The sequence below is a fragment of the Schistocerca gregaria genome, chromosome 8 (assembly GCF_023897955.1).
Source record: "Schistocerca gregaria isolate iqSchGreg1 chromosome 8, iqSchGreg1.2, whole genome shotgun sequence".
NCBI lineage: Eukaryota > Metazoa > Arthropoda > Insecta > Orthoptera > Acrididae > Schistocerca > Schistocerca gregaria.
In genome coordinates, this window is record NC_064927.1 from 410,023,692 (window position 1) to 410,044,175 (window position 20,484).

The 20,484-nt window shown below is 41.0% G+C and overlaps 1 protein-coding gene across 5 annotated transcripts in view; it reads right to left on the minus strand.

Moving 5' to 3' along the window:
• Nucleotides 1–11,027: 11,027 nt before the first annotated feature.
• Nucleotides 11,028–20,484, minus strand: part of LOC126284166 (lysine-specific histone demethylase 1A) — a 111,295-nt gene continuing 101,838 nt past the window's right edge. For all 5 annotated transcript variants that reach the window (XM_049982897.1, XM_049982898.1, XM_049982896.1 and 2 more), the window contains exon 11: nucleotides 11,028–12,218. In XM_049982897.1, the coding sequence (XP_049838854.1) occupies nucleotides 11,817–12,218 (402 nt within the window). In that variant the 3' untranslated portion in view covers nucleotides 11,028–11,816. The remainder of the gene's footprint in view (nucleotides 12,219–20,484) is intronic.

A 20,484-nucleotide genomic window follows, 5' to 3' on the forward strand; every position in this document is an offset into this window, starting at 1 on the left:
AGAGAACAAGTGGACACTTCAAATCCAAGAGCAGCCGTAATTCGTCCTTGTTGGATCTAAGGCCACGAATGTTTCATTGAAGAAGAGTTATGATGAGGAAAGGGCAGGAGGGAAAAAATGAAGGAGTGTCACCTAAGTGGCTGTCGAGTGCCAGCCTTTGAAGACTCTCTGCTGAGGCCATGCTCCACGAGATCTAAAGAGGCGTCGACATTTTCCCTTTATCGGACTGCGGAGTCCAGGGCAGAAAAATGGTTAGCAGCATGTACTGGAGACATGGAGGTCGGGCGGGTGAGGGTATCGCATGGCGACACTGTTGAAGAGGATCTCAGAGTCGGTGAAGGACAAGACCGTTGTCTTTGTTTGATTCGGTTCAAATGTCTGTTTGCTGGATGGACATAAAAAGTCTTCGCAGGAGTATTCCATCTGTCCTTTCTGGCTTGCCGGTTGTGTAGCAGGTGATTTCGCCTCATGTGGTGGAAGTTTGATGGCTTGTTACACGACTGGAGGAGGAGGAGGTGGTGAGAACACTAACATGACACTGGACGCTTTTATCACCGTGGTGCTGAATTTGAGGCTGCATGTCTGCGTGGCCATGTTTTTCATGGAATAAGATGTAGCGCAAGAATGGTACAGTAAGTGCCAGAGGGTAAAACTCAGTGTTTCCGACAATTTGCGGATCTCCGGGGTGGCCCAATCATTGAGATCCACAGGACTATCTCGGGAGGAGGTTGCATGGTTGCCATTGCAATTGATACAGCAGGGAGGAGGAGGCAGACAATTGCCCTCGTGAGTATCCCTACTACAGGTTACACATTTGGCCAGGTGTCGACAGGACATTTGAGTGTGGTAGTACCGATGACATTGGTAGCAGTGTGTCAAGTTTCGAATGTATGGTCAACATGTGGTAACTTCATAGCCTGCTTTGATCTTTGATGGACGCACTACTCTATCAAATGTGAGAAAAAGAGTGCGTGTGAGCACTAAAGATGCATCTAGCTTTCCCATCACCCAATGCACTGCAATGACGTCCTGATCAGAGAGCTAAGTTTGGATTTCTGCCTCTGTCGGACCATCGAGCAGCCTAGTGTACATAACACCACGCAAAGAATTCAGTATTCGATGGGCCCTGACGGGCGAAACTGCAAGCAGTTGTGCTAGAGCACTAGAAGTAGTCTCCAAAAGCAAAGTGTCATTGCGCGAACGAGACCAGGATTTCACAGGGCCTACAACTGCATAAACACCTTTCTGAATAATAAACGGATTCTGTCTTCAGCACATGAAACCATGAGGAACCATGGTGCAGCTGGGAGGGTCTTTGAATCGTTAGCCTCAAGCTGTTCAGTTTTAGTACACGTAGGCTGTGAAGAATATGCTTGCCTCATTGTGAGAAAATTCCCCATGAATGCGAGGATCTCCGATGGTTCACTCCTTCCAACTGCCCCCCCCCCCCCCTCTCCCAGAGGGGGGACTCACTTGTCTTAAATGATTATTCACACCTCAAGTCACAACTCCTGAACACCTGACAGAGGGACTAATTGGCAATTTGGGAAGGTAACAGCTCAGGCACTCACTCCTCCCTGGGCCTGGCTTGTACCAGGGGGAACATGTGAACCCTACCTGTTGACACGGGGCTGGTAATTACAAATTACCCAGTCCCCTGTTACCCATCAGACACGTGGGCCCGCCTTCATGAGCACACAGGCAGGAAGAAGAAAAAGAGGAACCTCAAACGCCAAAGCAGAGGATAGTAGAAGGGGAACGCAGAAAGAAAGAACAAAAAAACAATCTGATGCCAGGCTACTGAAAATGCAGAACACATTCCAAAACATCCCAGAGAAATGGAGGGGAAAAAGAATAGCAAGAGGACACACATGCAGCACAAAAGGGAAAAGGGGCTGCAAAGGCTGGGGCCAGTGGTAGCCAAGCACACACTCACCAAAGAGTGGCGAGTCCTCTGGGGGGGGGGGGGGGATCACGTTTGGCGTTTCCCTAGGTTCCGTCTTAGGTCTACTACTGTTCCTCATACATGGAAACAATCTTCCATTTAGTATAAAACAAGCAGAATTAGTTCTTTTTGCAGATGACACTAGTATTGTTATGAATACAAGCATATATACATAAAAGAAGAAATGATAAACAAAGTTCTTAAAAGTATCACTAACTGGTTTTCTGTGATGGCTTCACCCTCAATTTTTAACAGACACAACATATTCAGTTAGACACAACATATTCAGTTCTGCATACCTAGAGGTATTACACCAATGACAAGTGTATTGGTGAGGAAGTAATAGGGTGGAAACTTCAAAATTCTTAAGGGTGATACTGATGAGAATTTAAATTAGAAAACACACATCTTGGGACTCCTAAAACAATATAGTTCAGCTACATTAGCAATTACAGCAATTACAAATCTTGAGGAGAGACAAATCAACAATCTGACATTTTCATTCAATAATCATTTGGAACAATATTCTGTGGTAACTCATCTTTAAGAAAGAAAGTCTTCACTGTGCAAAAACAAACTGTAAGAATAATATGCGGTGCTCACTCACGATCATCTTGTACACATCTGTTTAAGCAGTTGGGCATTCTGACTATGCCTTCACAGTACATTTATTCTCTCATGAAGTTTGTTGTAAATAATCCACCACAGTTCAAAAGGAACAATGAGGTACATAATTACGATACAGGAAGGAAAAATGACATTCATTGAGCCACATTAAGGTTGTCTCTACCAAAGAAGGGGTGCACAATGTTGCAACAAAAATTTTGAATCACTTATCTAGTGATATAAAATGTCTGGCGAACAGCAAAGGAAAATTTGACAACAAACTGAGAAAGTTTCGCCTTGTCAACTCCTTCTATTCTGTAGAAGAATTTCTATTACTGCAATGTGTAAAAGCTGGTGGGTAGGACTTACTAACTCATATCTATATATGTATTTTCTTCAATGATGTAAATAAAATACAAAGAAACTTCCACATGGGAAAAATATATTAAAAACAAAGAGTCCAAGACTTACCAAGCAGGAAAGTGCCAGTAGACAGGCACAATAAAAAAACACACAAACACACACACAAAATTTCGAGTTTTCGAAACCGGCGGTTGCTTCATCAGGAAAGAGGGGAGGAGAAGGAAAGATGTAAGGATGTGGGTTTTAAGGGAGAGGGTAAGGAGTCATTCCAATCCCGGGAGCAGAAAAACTTACCTTAGGGGGAAAAAAGGATAGGTAGATAGTCGCGCGCGCGCCACACACACACACACACACACACACACACACACACACACACACACACACACACACATCCATCCATACATATACAGACACAAGCAGACATATTTAAAGGCAAAGAGTTTGGGCAGAGATGTCAGTCGAGGCGGAAGTGCAGAGGCAAAGATGATGTTGAATGACAGGTGAGGTAAGAGTGGCGGCAACTTGAAATTAGCGGAGATTGAGGCCTGGTGGATAACGAGAAGAGAGGATATATTGAAGGGCAAGTTCCCATCTCCGGAGTTCGGATAGGTTGGTGTTGGTGGGTAGTATCCAGATAACCTGGATGGTGTAACACTGTGCCAAGATGTGCTGGCCGTGCACCAAGGCATGTTTAGCCACAGGGTGATCCTCATTACCAACAAACACTGTCTGCCTGTGTCCATTCATGCGAAAGTTAACCTTTCCTCCAAACCTCTCTCCCAATCCGAAACCTCTGTCCTATCCAAAGGCCTCACCTTCAGCCCCATTCCCAGATTCAACCAAACTGCCCTTGTCAAAGATTTACTATCCTACACTCATAGTCTCTGCTGGAAATATCACTTTGCCACGAAGATAAATAATCCTGATCCCACTCCTAATGATCCAACTCCCCAAGACACTATCCAACTTGAACCCTGCCTGGAACAGTTCCCTCCTCCATCACAGTGGGACCCACCTCCTCTTCCTCAAAATCACCCTCTCCAAACCTTCCAGGAATTTCTCACTTCCAGCACTGCCTCTCAATCTTCCTTGAAAAACCTTAATCCTACTCCCAACATCACCACAGCCGAAGCCCAGGCTATCTGTGATCTGAAAGCTGACCGATCCATTATCATTCTTCCGGCTGACAAGGGTTCCACGACCGTGGTACTTGATCGTTGGGAGTATGTGGCTGAGGGACTGAGTCAGCTTTCAGACAACACCACATACAAAGTTTGCCAAGGTAATCCCATTCCTGATGTCCAGGCGGAGCTTCAAGGAATCCTCAGAACCTTAGGCCCCCTACAAAACCTTTCACCTGACTCCATCAAACTCCTGACCCCACCGACACCTCGCACTCCTACCTTCTACTTACTTCCTAAAATTCACAACCCCAAACATCCCGGCCGCCCCATTGTAGCTGGTTACCAAGCCCCCACAGAATGTATCTCTGCCTATGTAGATCAACACCTTCAATCCATTACATGCAGTCTCCCATCATTCATCAAAGACACCAATCACTTTCTCGAACACCTGGAATCCTTATCCAATCTGTTAACCCCGGAAACCATCCTTGTAACCATTGATGCCACTTCCCTATACACAAATATCCCGCACGTCCAGGGCCTCGCTGCAATGGAGCACTTCCTTTCACGCCCATCACCTGCCACCCTACCTAAAACCTCTTTCCTCGTCACCTTAGCCAGCTTCATCCTGACCCACAACTTCTTCACTTTTGAAGGCCAGACATACCAACAATTAAAGGGAACAACCATGGGTACCAGGATGGCCCCCTTGTATGCCAACCTATTTATGGGTCGCTTAGAGGAAGCCTTCTTGGTTACCCAAGCCTGCCAAACCCAAAGTTTGGTACAGATTTATTAACGACATCTTCATGATCTGGACTCACAGTGAAGAACAACTCCTGAATTTCCTCTCCAACCTCAACTCCTTTGGTTCCATCAGATTCACCTGGTCCTACTCCAAATCCCATGCCACTTTCCTTGACGTTGACCTCCATCTGTCCAATGGCCAGCTTCACACATCTGTCCACATCAAACCCACCAACAAGCAACAGTACCTCCATTATGACAGCTGCCACCCATTCCATATCAAACGGCCCCTTCCCTACAGCCTAGGCCTTCGTAGCAAACGAATCTGCTCCAGTCCTCAATCCCTAAACCATTACACCAACTACCTGAAAACAGCTTTCGCATCCCACAACTACCCTCCCGACCAGGTACAGAAGCAAATAACCAGAGCCACTTCCTCATCCCCTCAAACCCAGAACCTCTCACAGAAGAACCCCAAAAGTGCCCCACTTGTGACAGGATACTTCCTGGGACTGGATCAGACTCTGAATGTGGCTCTCCAGCAGGGATACGACTTCCTAAAATCCTGCCCCGAAATGAGATCCATCCTTCATGAAATCCTCCCCACTCCACCAAGAGTGTCTTTCCGCCATCCACCTAACCTTCGTAACCTCTTGGTTCATCCCTATGAAATCCCCAAACCACCTTCCCTACCCTCTGGCTCCTACCCTTGTAACCACCCCCGGTGTAAAACCTGTCCCATGCACCCTCCCACCACCACCTACTCCAGTCCTGTAACCCAGAAGGTGTACACGATCAAAGGCAGAGCCACGTGTGAAAGCACCCATGTGATTTACCAACTACCCTGCCTACACCGTGACGCTTTCTATGTGGAAATGACCAGCAACAAACTGTCCATTCGCATGAATGGACACAGGCAAACAGTGTTTGTTGTTAATGAGCATCACCCTGTGGCTAAACATGCCTTGGTGCATGGCCAGCACATCTTGGCACAGTGTTACACCGTCCGGGTTATCTGGGTACTTCCCACTAACACCAACCTATCCGAACTCCGGAGATGGGAACTTGCCCTTCAATATATCCTCTCTTCTCTTTATCCACCATGCCTCAATCTCCGCTAATTTCAAGTTGCCGCCACTCATACCTCACCTGTCATTCAACATCATCTTTGCCTCTGCACTTCCGCCTCGATTTACATCTCTGCCCAAACTCTTTGCCTTTAAATATGTCTGCTTGTGTCTGTATATGTATGGATGGATGTGTGTGTGTGTGTGTGTGTGTGTGTGTGTGTGTGTGTGTGTGTGTGTGTGTGTGCGCGCGCGCGCGAGTATATACCTATCCTTTTTTCCCCCAAAGGGAAGTCTTTCTGCTCCCAGCATTGGAATGACTCCTTACCCTCTCCCTTAAAACCCACATCCTTACATCTTTCCTTCTCCTTCCCTCTTTCCTGACGAAGCAACCGCCAGTTGCGAAAGCTCGAAATTTTGTGTGTGTGTTTGTGTTGTTTTATTGTGCCTGTCTACCGGCGCTTTCCCACTTGTAAGTCTTGGAACCTTTGTTTTTAATATGTATTTTCTTCGTTTTGTGTGTGTATATAAAAAGCAGCAATGGTCACAATGTAAACAAATTACAAATTAATTAGCAATGTGAATATAAAATGACTCATTCCACATCATTATGATGCCTCATGCAAAATAATCCATGGAACATGCAACTAACTAACCAGCAAATTAAATAAGTCACATCCTGTCTGTCTACTCATTGTAAATAGTGAGTATGCTATGATGAGCGCAAGGCAAAATTATTTTTTACACTTATTATGCTACATTAAGTATGTTTTCATGATTTTCTACTTAGCATAAGATTGACAAATTTATTTTGATCCCTCGATCTTTTGAAATTACCTAATCCTTTATTTATAAATGACACCGTTCTAGATGTAATGAGGGATCACAGGATGTGTTGCATTCTAACTTTAGGGTAGTATTTTCTCTCTTTCTTTTTTTGCCAAAATAAAGTGGAAAAATTTCAAATGACTTGATGTGAAAATGGAGTGTTACATAAACCAGCAAGTGGTTACCATAAAAAGTTATTGGACACTCATGCGAGTCATATTACTCGGAAGTGCACAAAGTGCAAACACTCAAAACATATGAAAACCTACTGTGCAATGTTACTCACCTCAGACAGACTGGATGGTAGGTGAGTTAATCCGTAATCCATGGACACCTTTTGTCCCCAGCAGATTCAGCAAGTGGTGATGTATCCACATACCCATAAGTATAAATAAAACACAATGCAACTATGGTCCACTGCTTTGTCGGTGAATGCCAAGAATGAGACTGCAAAGGCAATTGTCACTGTATGTTTAAACTGTGTTGGTGTGAGAAAAGTTATCCATTGTAAATTCAGTATTTTACGGCATTATAGTGACATTTCTTCACTTCCTGTGGTCAACATTTGTGTAGCTACAATGAACATAAGGTGTGAAACAAGAGAATAGTTTACTTTAAGCTAATGCAGTAGTGTCGAACACAGCAGGGAGACATGCCATCTTAAGATTTGTGACTTTATGTTAGGGCAGCTTCGGAATTTCAAATCATTACATTAACATTGATACTGCCCAATCAAATGTTTCATGTACTCCCAAGATGGGTGGTGAGAAGTGCATTAGTCAACCAATCTGCTGGCTTGCAGTCAAGTGTCCAGTATGTTTACAGTGCCAGACTTGTGCCCCGACATCCACAGCAACGAGTTCATTGACTGGTGCCACCTGACAGTGGCGGATGAAAATCTTTCCCCCTCTTTGCAGTTTTTTTCATTGGGTCATCAATTTTTCTCTGTCAGCCACACCTGAATGGTGAGGGACAGAATTTAAAAAAGCAATCCTATTGGTACTAAAACAATTACTAATGTTGTTCTAAAAAACTAATCATACTGGCAGAAACCTGAACTAGACCAACCACACTTAACTTTGTTTATGTGAAATGTAATGACTTGACTTAGTTCCTGTCGTTCCCTCTGGAACAAAGGGCCGTGACTAAATTCCTCCAGCTGGTACTATTTCTAGCTAGTCTTTTCACTTCACTCCAGGCTTTCCCATCCTCCACAGCTTCTCTCTTGATCGTCCTTTACCAGGTCTGTTTGGGACGACCATGTTTTCTAACTCCTTGAGGGTTCCAGTCCAGCACCACCCTTTCAAGCTTAAAGTTACTCACTTCCCTTGTCACTTGTTCCAGCTTGCTACTCTCCCTCACGATTTGTATATTCCAAAAATCAATTTTTGTTTTCCTTTTCATGCCAAAGGTCGTCACCAATTTATACATCTGGTTTTGTATTCTCATCTCAGTTTCAGTAACCATGTTATTTAAGAAGGGTGGTTGATTGGCCCAGCGCTTCCGATTGCCTTGGTGGGGCTGCCACCTTATCGTCCAGGCACTGCCGATTTACTAGATGTTTTGTGTATGGACTTGGCATTTCCTCCGGTTTAACCGCCAGCATCTGTTAAGTGCGGGAAATGGAAAGGAAAAGAAAAAGGATGGGCTAGGGATAGGCAAAGGATAAGGAACAGGTCTGAAATATAATAGTCATCAGTAAAAATTAATGTGAATATGCTGTGTTAAAAGAACACTACTCTCCCCTCTCCCAACTCTATAACAGCTGAATGCTTGTAGTGTATGCTGTTACCACAGTGACTACAAGTATTCAAGAGGGCAGTGGAATATTACTTTTAAAGTGGTTGAAATTTGTGTCATTTTAGAAGAAACCCATATTTTAATGATATATGTGGTATGGGAGAAAAGTAACAAGACTGATTTTTTTATCTATCAAAGTATTTATTTTTTTAAGCAACAATATTGACCCCTTCAAAACAGTTCCCTTTGGCAGCTGTACATTGGCAGAGTCACTGTTACCAATACTGGTAGCAGCACTGAAAGGCTTCAACTGGTAGGGCATTTAACATGTCAGTCAAATTTTTTTTTAATTTTCTCCAGAGTCCCAAAGTGATGTCCTTTACAACATTTTTCAATTTTGGGAAATAAAAAGTCGCAAGGACTCAGTTCAGGTGAACATGGGTCTGTGGAACTAAAAAAACACCTTTTGATGACAAAAATCCTGTGTTGGTTGTGACTGTGTGACATGGGTTGTTGTCATAATCCAGTATCCACTTGTCTGAATGTCAGGTCTCACTTAATCCACCCTTTTCTTTAGTCTATCGAGCACTTAAAAATTGGCTGACAATTTGTCCCAGAGGATCTATCTCACATGAGCATGCACATGTTCAATGTTTTCATCAGTGTTTGAGGTTTAAGGTCTACCTGAGTGAGGTTCAGCTTCAATGTGTTCTCAGCCTTCCAAAAAAGATTTGTGTCAGAAAAAACTTGTGCTCTTGATACAGAATGTTACCCGTAGGGCTGTTTCAACATATCAAAGGTTGCACTCACAAATTCCTCAAGTTTAACGCAAAACTTGATGGCTTAACATTGCTCTAAATTCCGCTGTTCCACTTTCATAACACAAAACAAAAACAAAACCTCACTGATGGCACTCTTAAAAATCGCGTGATGGCTGTATGGAGTTGAAAGTGGGCCTGAGCATCTACAAGGGATGAGCACACTGGTCTACAGAAGTAGAACACAGATTGTTGCAGTGTTGTCAGTCTACTTTTCTCACACCTTTTACCCTTGAAAGTTCCACCTTTATGTAGAAAACATATATCTAACATTTTATAGAGTTGCATCAGTATTTAATCTGTGTGATTCCTGTAAAGAAAATGTATAACATCACGGGGTAAAGGAAGAAGAACCACACTTCTACTGTCTGGAGCTTGTGAGCGCACTCATTCTCTCCTCCTGATGTTTTATACTCAATGTGTAAGTTTCACCATGTATGCTAAATTACTTGAATAATTACTGTAATATCTGATAAATTGCCGTAACTGTTATTACAATTCCATCACTCATCCGAATTTTCCTTATGCAATTAAAACTGATTGTGCTTATAGACTTTTATTTGAGAGTTCAAATAATAGAGGTTGGTGATGAATTATTGGATGGCGATCAGCCAATGCTAACCGAGTTTTCTCATCACTGATTTCTTTAAATGAAACTAAAGCACCCCTGAGATATTTCATACCAACTTGATTGGTCTCCCACTGTCTAACAAATGCATAGCTAATTAACTCATTTGTCTGATATGAAAGCAGAAGAAGAGGGTGCCTTTGAAGTAAAAAGTGCTAAATGACTGATATCGATCTCTTTCACACTGAACTATAAAGTGTATTAAATTATATTTTTGGCTCCCATCTTCAGTGAGGCTATTTTTTATGCATGTCAATTACCTATAATTAAAGATTTTTTTTAAGGGTAACTCCTCAAGACCATGTAATGTTAAAGGAGATTTGTTAAGAATAATTTATGGAGCGAAAAGAATTTTGCTTTATCATCCTTAGTTTGTACATTTAGTGGAAAATAGAAGTAGTAATAATTGTGTGTGTCTGGGGGGGGGGGGGGGGGGGCATCATAAGAAATGTATTTCCCAGTGTTTAGGAGGTTGTAACACTACTGATCAGGACATGAGACCTGCTAAGGTGTTAGTGGTCTACAGAAAGTTGCCAAGATGACAATGAGAACTAATGATCTGTTAATTCAGTAATGTAGTCAGTAAAGTGACTGAAAATGGTACATTGGCCCAAGAAATGATCCACTATCCTGTGTAATTAATAATAACTTTTTAGCAGACATATCCACACTCCGGCAATGCTACCACAATGAGATAGCTATGCCAGCAACCGAGTGATATGGGAGAGCAAAAACCTGCCATGGGTTTGGGCTTCCACAACTGTATCACCTTCTGGCATCAAGTTTGCATTATCTTCTAAAGTCAAGTCTACATTCCAGACTTGGTGCCTCTCCACTGGAGGGTCTTTCCTGGCTCACTCCAGCAGCAGTTCTACTCCTGCCGATGGTGTAACAAGTCCATGGCTGGGACAGTACTGTTGCCCTCCACTCTATCATCATGCGAGCACTGTGGTGCCACCTGCACAAACGGGAATTTTCCACCAGGGGGCTGATGTCTTCTGCATTTGTCCTTAAGGGGCAGAGTGGCTTGCATTATATTCTCTCAATAGCACAGATGACTTGGTGGTGCTAGCTATGGAACATCAGTTCTCCATGTGATCAGGTCTATCATAACCTCTCAGCACAGTTGGATCCAACAGGATAGTATACACAAACAACAACTTCAGCACTCCATAACTAAATCCAGTCTCTGTATTATAATATAGGTCCTGTCAACAGATCATCCAGTCACATTATTTTACTGAGTGCAAAATAAGGTGGAGATTTTGTTTAAGCCAGCTGTATTTCTTAGATAGTTAAGTTTCTTAATTGACAAAATATTGTAAAAATAACAATTAATACAATTTTATACAACATGAAGTGCGGAACACAAATTCACTAAATTCAGTCACTCCTTAACCAAAGACAAGTTATACTGAATAATCATATTTGGGAAAATTGAAAAAAGAAGTTAAAAGAAAGAAAATAATTTTACACACACACACACACAAAAATATTTACATTTCTTTGCCAATAAGAAAACTAACTGATGTCACCTCTAACTTTTTTATCTTGTGCACTAAGAGTAACATACAAAGATAACTAACACAACACCACACAGGTCCATTTAAAAAAGTCTCACATTCACCTACATACATAATCTTGGAACAGAATATAGCGCATCCCCATCAAAATCATTCTTTGTCCTTTACATCTAAAACTACATGCATTAGTTCCAACTTTACTTCTCATTTTCTTTCAATGTACTTATGTACTCCATGTCTGCACAGTAGATAAAAATATGAAAAAAGCTGATCTGTAAGGTAGATGACAATTTCTATCGGTGATTGTTTCATGTTTCACTCATGATGGGCCAAAGGGAAAGTAATGTGTTTGGTATTAAATTTCCAAAAATCTGTTTTAAATTACAACACTACTAGCAGTAAAGCCAGGCTAAGGGTATGAAAATAATCAAGCTGCAGCTGATTGTGAATTGGTAGTGCTACCAGCTGGAGGTGCGTATGGACATCCGGTGAAGTAGTCAGCTATTCTCCCGCCTTCTCGCAATCCACTTAGAAATGCTCCATGAACAGTTGCAGGATAATTGCGAATTGTATGCTCTCCAGCAAAAAACAAACGAGGAGGCGGTTGCTGCTGTTGCTGCTGAGCAGGTGGTGGAGTGGCTGAAGGATTTGCAGAATTACCATTGGAGCCACTGCTACCGCTCTGTGAAGCAGGAGTAACTGGAGGAGGCTGTGGTTGGCCTGGAGTAACAGGGGCAGCCAAAATATCGTAATCTGCTCCAGATGATCCCACAGCAACGAATGAATAGGAACCTCGGGACCACGGGTCTGCTCGCCATCTTGTCACGACCTGTCACAGTGAATCAGAAATCGAGTGCTGAACATACTTACATACTTCTTTCAAAGAGCAAAGCAATGGTGTTCTCATGCCTTATCTGTGAGGAGAGAGTGGCTTTACTACTTTTTTTAAAACAGCTTCATCATCATTATTAATATACAGACATTACATTATAATACAAGAGGGTCATAACGAACAAGAGATATATTACATATTTTGAAAACATTCACTCTGATATTATTAATGGCAAAGGTTGTGTAAATTTCATATTTATTTTGTATGCTACCCATGCATTACTGGCACTGACTATGCTGCCAAACTTCCCACTTGAGAATGACTCACCTATGGACCAATGCCACATGTGTTTCCCTCTATCTATTTCTCAAAAAGTTTTTCATCTGACACACCCAAACATATGCACTATTTGAACCACAGACTTATACAACACATTTTTATAGTGACAGTTATATCTCTCCTCCATAATAAGACGGAATGTCATGAAACGTGCATTGTTATTGGTCTTTAATGGTATCCGAATGTTTTAGTTCTGCAGCTGATGATGGGCACAAATCGAGATACGAGTTCAAGGAAATAAAGATATATTCAAAACATGCAGCCTTTGCTGCTAATTCCAATAAATCATAACTAATCGCAATAACCACACACACACACACACACACACACACACACACACTCATCACGCAAACAGTGCTGTAATGCCAATACAATGTAGTTGTGCATGTGCATGTGTGTTTGGAAGGCAAGAGATGAGATACTATTGGAAGTAAAGCTGTGATGGCATGTTGCGAATTGTTTGGGTAGCTCATTCAGTAGAGCACTTGCCCACAAAAGCCAAAAAGTCCTAACTTCGAGTTCCAGTCCATCATATATTGTTGTTGTTGTAGTCTTCAGTCCTGAGACTGGTTTGGTGCAGCTCTCCATGCTACTCTATCCTGGGCAAGCTTCTTCATCTCCCAGTACATACTGCAACCTACATCCCTCTGAATATGTTTAGTGTATTCATCTCTTGGTCTCCCTCTACAATTTTTACCCTCCATACTGCCCTCCAATACTAAATTGGTGATCCCTTGACGCCTCAGAACAGGTCCTATCAACCAATACCTTCTTCTAGTCAAGTTGTGACACAAATTTCTTTTCTCCCCAATTCTATTCATTAGTTATGTGATCTACCTATCTAATCTTCAACATTCTGCTGTAGCACCACATTTCGAAAGCTTCTATTCTCTTCTTGTCTAAACTATTTATCGTCCATGTTTCACTTGCATAAATGGCTACAATCCATACAAATACAATCAGAAATGATTTCCTGACACTTAAATCTATACTCAATGTTAACAAATTCCTTGCCTTTGCCAGTCTACATTTTATATCCTCTATACTTCGACCATCATCAGTTATTTTGCTCCCCAAATAGCAAAACTCATTTACTACTTTAAGTGTCTCATATCCTAACCTAATTCCCTCCACATCACCTGATTTAATTTGACTACATTCCATTATCCTCATTTTGCAGTTGTTGATGTTCATCTTATATCCTCCTTTCAAGACACTGTCCATTCCGTTCAACTGCTGTTCCAGGTCCTTTTCTGTCTCTGCCAGAATTACAATGTCATCGGCAAACCTCAAAGTTTTCATTTCTTCTCCATGTATTTTAATCCCTACTCCACATTTTCTTTTGTTTCCTTTACAGCTTGCCAAATACATAGATTGAAAAACATCGGGTATAGGCTACAACCCTGTCTCACTCCCTTCCAAACCACTGCTTCCCTTTCATGTCCCTCGACTCTTATAACTGCCATCTGGTTACTGTACAAATTGTAAATAGCCTTCCACTACCTGTATTTGACCCCTGCAACTTTCAGAATTTGAAAGCGAGTATTCCAGTCAACATTGTCAAAAGCTTTCTCTGAGTCTACAAATGCTGGATACGTAGGTTTGCCTTTAAGATAAGTCAGTATTGCCTCACATGTTCCAAGAATTCATGTTATTATTTTGCAGCCGTGACTTATTAAACTGACAGTTTGGTAATTTTCACATCTGTCAATGCCTGCTTTCTTTGGGATTGGAATTATTATATTCTTCTTGAAGTCTGAGGGTATTTCGCCTGTCTTATACATTTTGCTCACTTGATGGTAGAGTTTTGTCAGGACTGGCTCTCCCAAGGCGGTCAGTAGTTCTAATGGGATGTTGTCTACTCCTGGGGCTTTGTTTTGACTCAGGTCACATCTGTCAACACCTAATTTGTTTGGGATTGGAATTATGATATTATTCCTGAAGTCTGAAGGTATTTTGCTGGTCTCATACATCTTGCTCACCAGATGGTACAGTTTTGTCATGGCTAGCTCTCCCAAGGCTATGAGTAGTTCTAATGGAATGTTGTCTACATCATATCACCCATTTCATCTTCATTTATGTCCTCTTTCAGCTCCACAATATTGCCATCAAGCACATTGCCCTTGTATATACTCTCTATATACTCCATCCACCTTTCTACCTTATCTTCTTTGCTTAGAAGTGGTTTTCCATCTGAGCTCTTCCTATTCATACAAGCACCCTTTTTTCTTCGAAGGTCTCTTTAATTTTCCTGTAGGCAGTATTTATCTTACGCCTAGTGATATATGCCATTACATCCTTACATTTGTCCTCTAGCCATCCCTGCTTAGCCATTTTGCACTTCCTGTTGATCTCATTTTTGAGACATCTGTATTCCTTTTTGCCTGCTTCATTTGCTGCATTTTTATATTTTTTTCTTCCATTTATTAAATTCAATATCTGTTCTGTTACCCAAGGATTTCTACTAGCCCTCGTCTTTTTACCTATTTGACCCTTTGCTGCCTTCACTATTTCATCTCGCAAAGTTACCTATTCTCCTTCCAGTGTACTCCATTCCCCAGTTCTTGTCAATCGTTCCCTAAAGCTCTCTCTAAAACTCTCTACAACCTGTGGGTCTTTCAGTTTATCCTGGTCCCATCTCCTGAAATTCCCGCCTTTTTGCAGTTTCTTCGGTTTTAATCTAAAGTTCATAACCAATAGATTGTGGTCAATTTCCAAACCTGCCCCTGGAAATGTCTTACAATTTAAAATCTGGCTCCTAAATCTCCGTGTAACCATTATACAATCTATCTGAAACCTTAGTGTCTCCAGGCTTCTTCCACATATACAACCTTATTTCACGATTCTTAAACCAAGTGTTAACTACGATTAAGTTATGCTCTATGTAAAATTCTACCAGGTGACTTCCTTTTCGTTCCTTACTCCATTTTCCATATTCACCTACCACCTTTCCTTCTCTTCCTTTTCTTACTATCAAATTCCAGTCCCCAATGACTATTAAATTTTTGTCTCCCTTCACTATCTGAATAATTTCTTTTACCTCATCATACATTTTTTCAATCTCGTCATCATCTGCGGAGCTGGTTGGCATATATAATTGTACTACTGTGGTAGGTGTGGGCTTTGTGTCTATCTTTGCTATAATAATGCATTTACTATGCTGTTCGTAGTAGCTTACTCACGCTCCTATTTTTTTTATTCATTATTAAACCTACTCCTATATTACCTCTATTTGATTTTGTATTTATACGCCTGTATTCACCTGACCAGAAGTCTTTTTCCTCCTGCCACCGGATTTCACTAATTCCCACTATATCTAACTTATCTAACTTTAATCTACCCATTTCCTTTTTTAAATTTTCTAACTAAAATCATACGCTGAATTTATTCCTCTTATTCATACAAGAGGTTTATGATGCCAACAAAACATAGACATTAAAAAACACAGCACAATACATCAAATATCATAGCACATAGAATGAGCATGTGGTTCATTGACTGGGTGCTTGAGCATAACTCATTCGTCCTCATCGCAGAAATACTGTGCAGGGATTAACTTTTAAGAACAAAGCCAACAAATGCAGTCTGTTGAATGGCTGCTGGCATAAAACCAAACAGATTTTGAACTTCTCTATAGAGAACTTGGACAGCTTTCCCTAGAGAAGTAACTGACATGAACTTGTAGTAGGATCCAAGACTGATTAAAGTGAATGCTACATGCATGTTGTTGTGCAGCAGTCCTGGACAGTAAATATGTGCACAGAAGAAACAAAAAATAAAGAAAAGAACATTAGCTCCCTCAATCCTCAATCGCTTTTCTGCCAAATGTTCTTTTAACCTAGGGAACTGGGCGCCAAGTCAGGACTATAGGGTGGGTGGGTGATTATATTCCACTGAAACTATTGCACGAGAGCAATGTGCGTTGTGATGGAGAATGTGTACGTCCTTGCTCAACATTCCTCTTCCCCAGTTCTGAATTGCCTGTTTGATTAATTGTGGTCCCAGCGATTCAGATCCGATGATGAGGTGAAAGAAGAGGTTCGTAACTTTCTGCACAGCATGGCGGCGAGCTGGTATGACATGGGCATACAAAAACTGCCAAAGCGTCTACAAAAATGCATGGACAGAAATGGCGATTATGTCAAAAAATAGCTAAATGTGCAAGCTGTAAACTGATGTAAACCATTGTAGAAATAAACAGGTCTATGTACTTATAGGATAGATGAAAGTGTGGAAATGATAAAGCTGGCTGGACCTTCTGGGCTATAATGGTTATATAGATTGCTTGTGTGCACATGGACACAGAATTGTGTGCCTAAAGAAGAGGGAAACAATAATAATAATTCCAGCAGACAAGAATGGAGGTAGAAAAAAGTATGTGATAACTATCAAGGGATCACATTCATATAACAAGTAACAAAAATAATGGAGAAGTTTGTGAAAAGAAGATTGAAGGAAAAAGTAGAACGTCGGTTGTAAAAGGAGCAGTATGGCTTTCGACATGGTGGATCAACACTGAACTCAATCTTTAATATGAGACAGTTGATGGAAAGGCACTTGGAGTGTGGGAAAGATTTGCTGATGACATTTCTTGATTTAGTAAAGATATATGACAGTGTTCCCAGAGAAAAGGTACGCAAATCCTGGAGCGAAAGTAAGTTTGGAAATAAATAACTGAAGTTGTTCAAGCAACTGATGCTCCAATTGCTGCTGCAGATGCAGTACGATGCAATAGAGCTGTAAGCTAAACATGATAGTAGTGCCATTTGACCACCTGGAGTCCACTCTTCTTACTGTGTCCAGATACAAGTTAGGGAAAGTGATTGGTTTAGGAACATTACAGGGCTGTGATAAGGAAGTGTTGGGTCACCATTATCATTTATAATGGTGTGGATGAATTCGTCAAAGAGACAGGAGAATCTTGTAGAGGAAGGGAGATAAAGTTATTGCTATTTGTGACAATATTGAGTTGCAGGAAACTAACAGTAAAGGATGAACAACAACAGCAGTAACTACTGAAGATGGAGAAGAGAATGTAAGGAGAATGCAAGGATGAAGGTAGAAATTAGCAAAAGGCAGCAACAGAGCAATGCATTTTATCAGTGTGTGAGGCACTTAGTCTGGGGAAGGGAAGTGCCGATGATGTGTAAAGAAGTGCTATACACGACATATTTTAAGCCATACTGGCATATGCATTAGAGACCCCGACAATAGAATCTGAATCACTGTCTGGCACCAAAACAATCTCATCGACATTTGGGGGTGGAGTTACGCCACTGGACACACAAATTTTTGAAGACCTTCAGAAAATAATCTAAGGCGTTTAGGCCTAGAGATGCATGCTGTCTCATCCACTATCTGAATGGGTTTCATTTCAGTTAAAATGTACATACAGTAAAACACCACTTTTGCACATTTGAAGGGTCTTCAAAGAAATGATGTAACATGTAGAAAATGTAAAACGCGAGAAATAAATTTTTAAGTGATAAAACTTACATATAGGATCCTCCCTTGCATTTCCATAGTTTATTTATTATGTGTGCACATAATAGGTGTCAAAGTACTTGTTAGAGACCGATTTATTATTTGGTAAAGGATATCTGAATTTTGTTTTATGTTTACCCACTGGCATAACTGGAACTGTCTAGGAAGGAGAAATGTTCAACTTAATTTCATTCAGCGTAATCGTTGTTTTTGGAAAGCTTGCAATTCATTATTTAAATAATGAGACACGACATCAGTTACATATTCATTCATGCTTAGCACGATGCTTTTCAAGAATATATTCTCAATGTCAAGCACAAATATTTACGTCAGTATTTTGAGTGATTTTGGCTTATGTGCTGTTTTGTGTCTCTAACAATCAAGTCGTCTTTTTGAGGCTATAAGGTACTGTGCCCCCTCCACACACACACACACACACACACACACACAGAGAGAGAGAGAGAGAGAGAGAGAGAGAGAGAGAGAGAGAGAGAGAGACCATCACTCACATTGTCTGCATATGAAATAATACAAAAAATACTTAAATAAATATTTCCACTACTTCACAACGAGAATAAATTCTTGAAACACGTTTTGCAAAGCATGAAAAAATACTTAACTGGTTCAGTGTTTCATTGTTTAAACCGGAAACATTTGAGCAATGCAAAGGTGTCAACTACCACGAGAAGCAGTCAAAGAATAAAACATGCAAAATATGCTTTTGAACTGATGTGTCATAATCACAAAGCTGTACATGTGCTGTAGGGGTTTAAAGCTGTTGTGATTGGTCATTATTTGAATGAACGTAAGTTACCCCTATGAGCCACCATGCCAGGTAGAGGTTGGCAGCTGAGGGAAATAAAGCACAAATTCCTCAGATTTTTATCAGTTCACCTTGTGTCAAGAAACTTACCTACATAACATTTGTAAACATTACCCAACACTACACCTACATCATTTCATGTTTATTACGTCAATTTGCTTTTGATGAACAATGTTTCATAAAGCATAAATCACGGGAAATTTATTAATATGTTAACGGAAAATTGGGTGCAAATTAACATTGTGAACACAGGAAATTTGACAGGTCCAATAAAAAAAGGTTGTAAATGGCATAAAAACATTAATTCCAGGAATATTGAAGCTGTGTTTTGAGCATTGTGACGTCACATGTACTTGTTGTTGAGTTTTGCTCTTTTGCAAATTAAGTGGCAGCTCTTAACAAAAATTTTAGTTTCATGAGCTAAAAAACAGTAAATATAAGTGGGGACCTATCTTATTTATCAGATCATTGTTGCCTTCATTTCCCTTTATCCAGCATTTATGGTACTTCTCCACTTTGCCCTGTCTTTGCCCCATCCTTCTTCTATAACTTTTATTCCATTCCTGATTCCCTCTTCTTATACTGATCTTGAGAGAGTTAATCCATCTTGCTCTTGGTCACCTTCTTGCCCTCAAACTTGGCGTCCATCATTCTTTTTCGTATTGAGTATTGATATGGAGAACAGATCAGAGATACTCAGCCTACTTACTCCAGCCACGGCTTGCTCTCGTGTAAGATACTGTTGCAGTCACGAGTGTCCACTGACGCAAATGTTTCTGTAAATACCGCACCCTGACATTTGCCACCTGTCTTGCTAGTTTGCTGAAGCCTTAGTTATGTGCCTTTGCTCAGTAGTGTTTGATCTTGCTTGTTTTTTATCTGAATTGCTCCCTGGGCTGTTTGTGTATGCTTACCAGGACTTTGCTATAATCTGGACTTCGTTTCTGACTAGTTGTTGACTTCAGGAACTCTGCCATCGCTGGCCTCAGGAACCACATCTTTGTTGCACCAGACTCTTCATTACCACCAGCGTGAGTGATCACAAATTGTACTCTACTTATGAATAGTAGGAGAAAATAACTGCAGCACATCTATACACTACAATGGCTATGGAAATCAGTGACCTGTTTCAGTGTATCAGCAATGAGGTGCTGAAGTTTGCTAGTCAGCAAGAACTGTACAACAGACATTTTACACAATGCCTGTAACATGCGGCTTTGTGTCTTAAACTTCCGTCACAAACATCAATTTCTCCACTCGTTCTATTTACTTAAGAAGAGTTCTCCAGTATATGGTCCTGGCAATCCATTTTTTAAATTCCACTTGTCTTATACGGGATGCAATATGGCTGGCACAAGAGATTCTAGGGGAAGATGGACATAGGAAGATGTGTTACCAGTGGCCTCATGAAAGGTATTAACCCAGCATTAATAAATGAAAACCACTGTAGTGTCCTAAAGACTATCATTCATGATATCCAGCAGCTGCTTGGTGCTATCAACAAAGCCTCTTCTATCTCCACGCAGGCACACATACTGATCTGAAATATATGTCGCCAGTGTTGGGTTTGGTTGCCATCCATATTGTTTTTCCGAAGTGTCACAGGCTGGAGGAGAG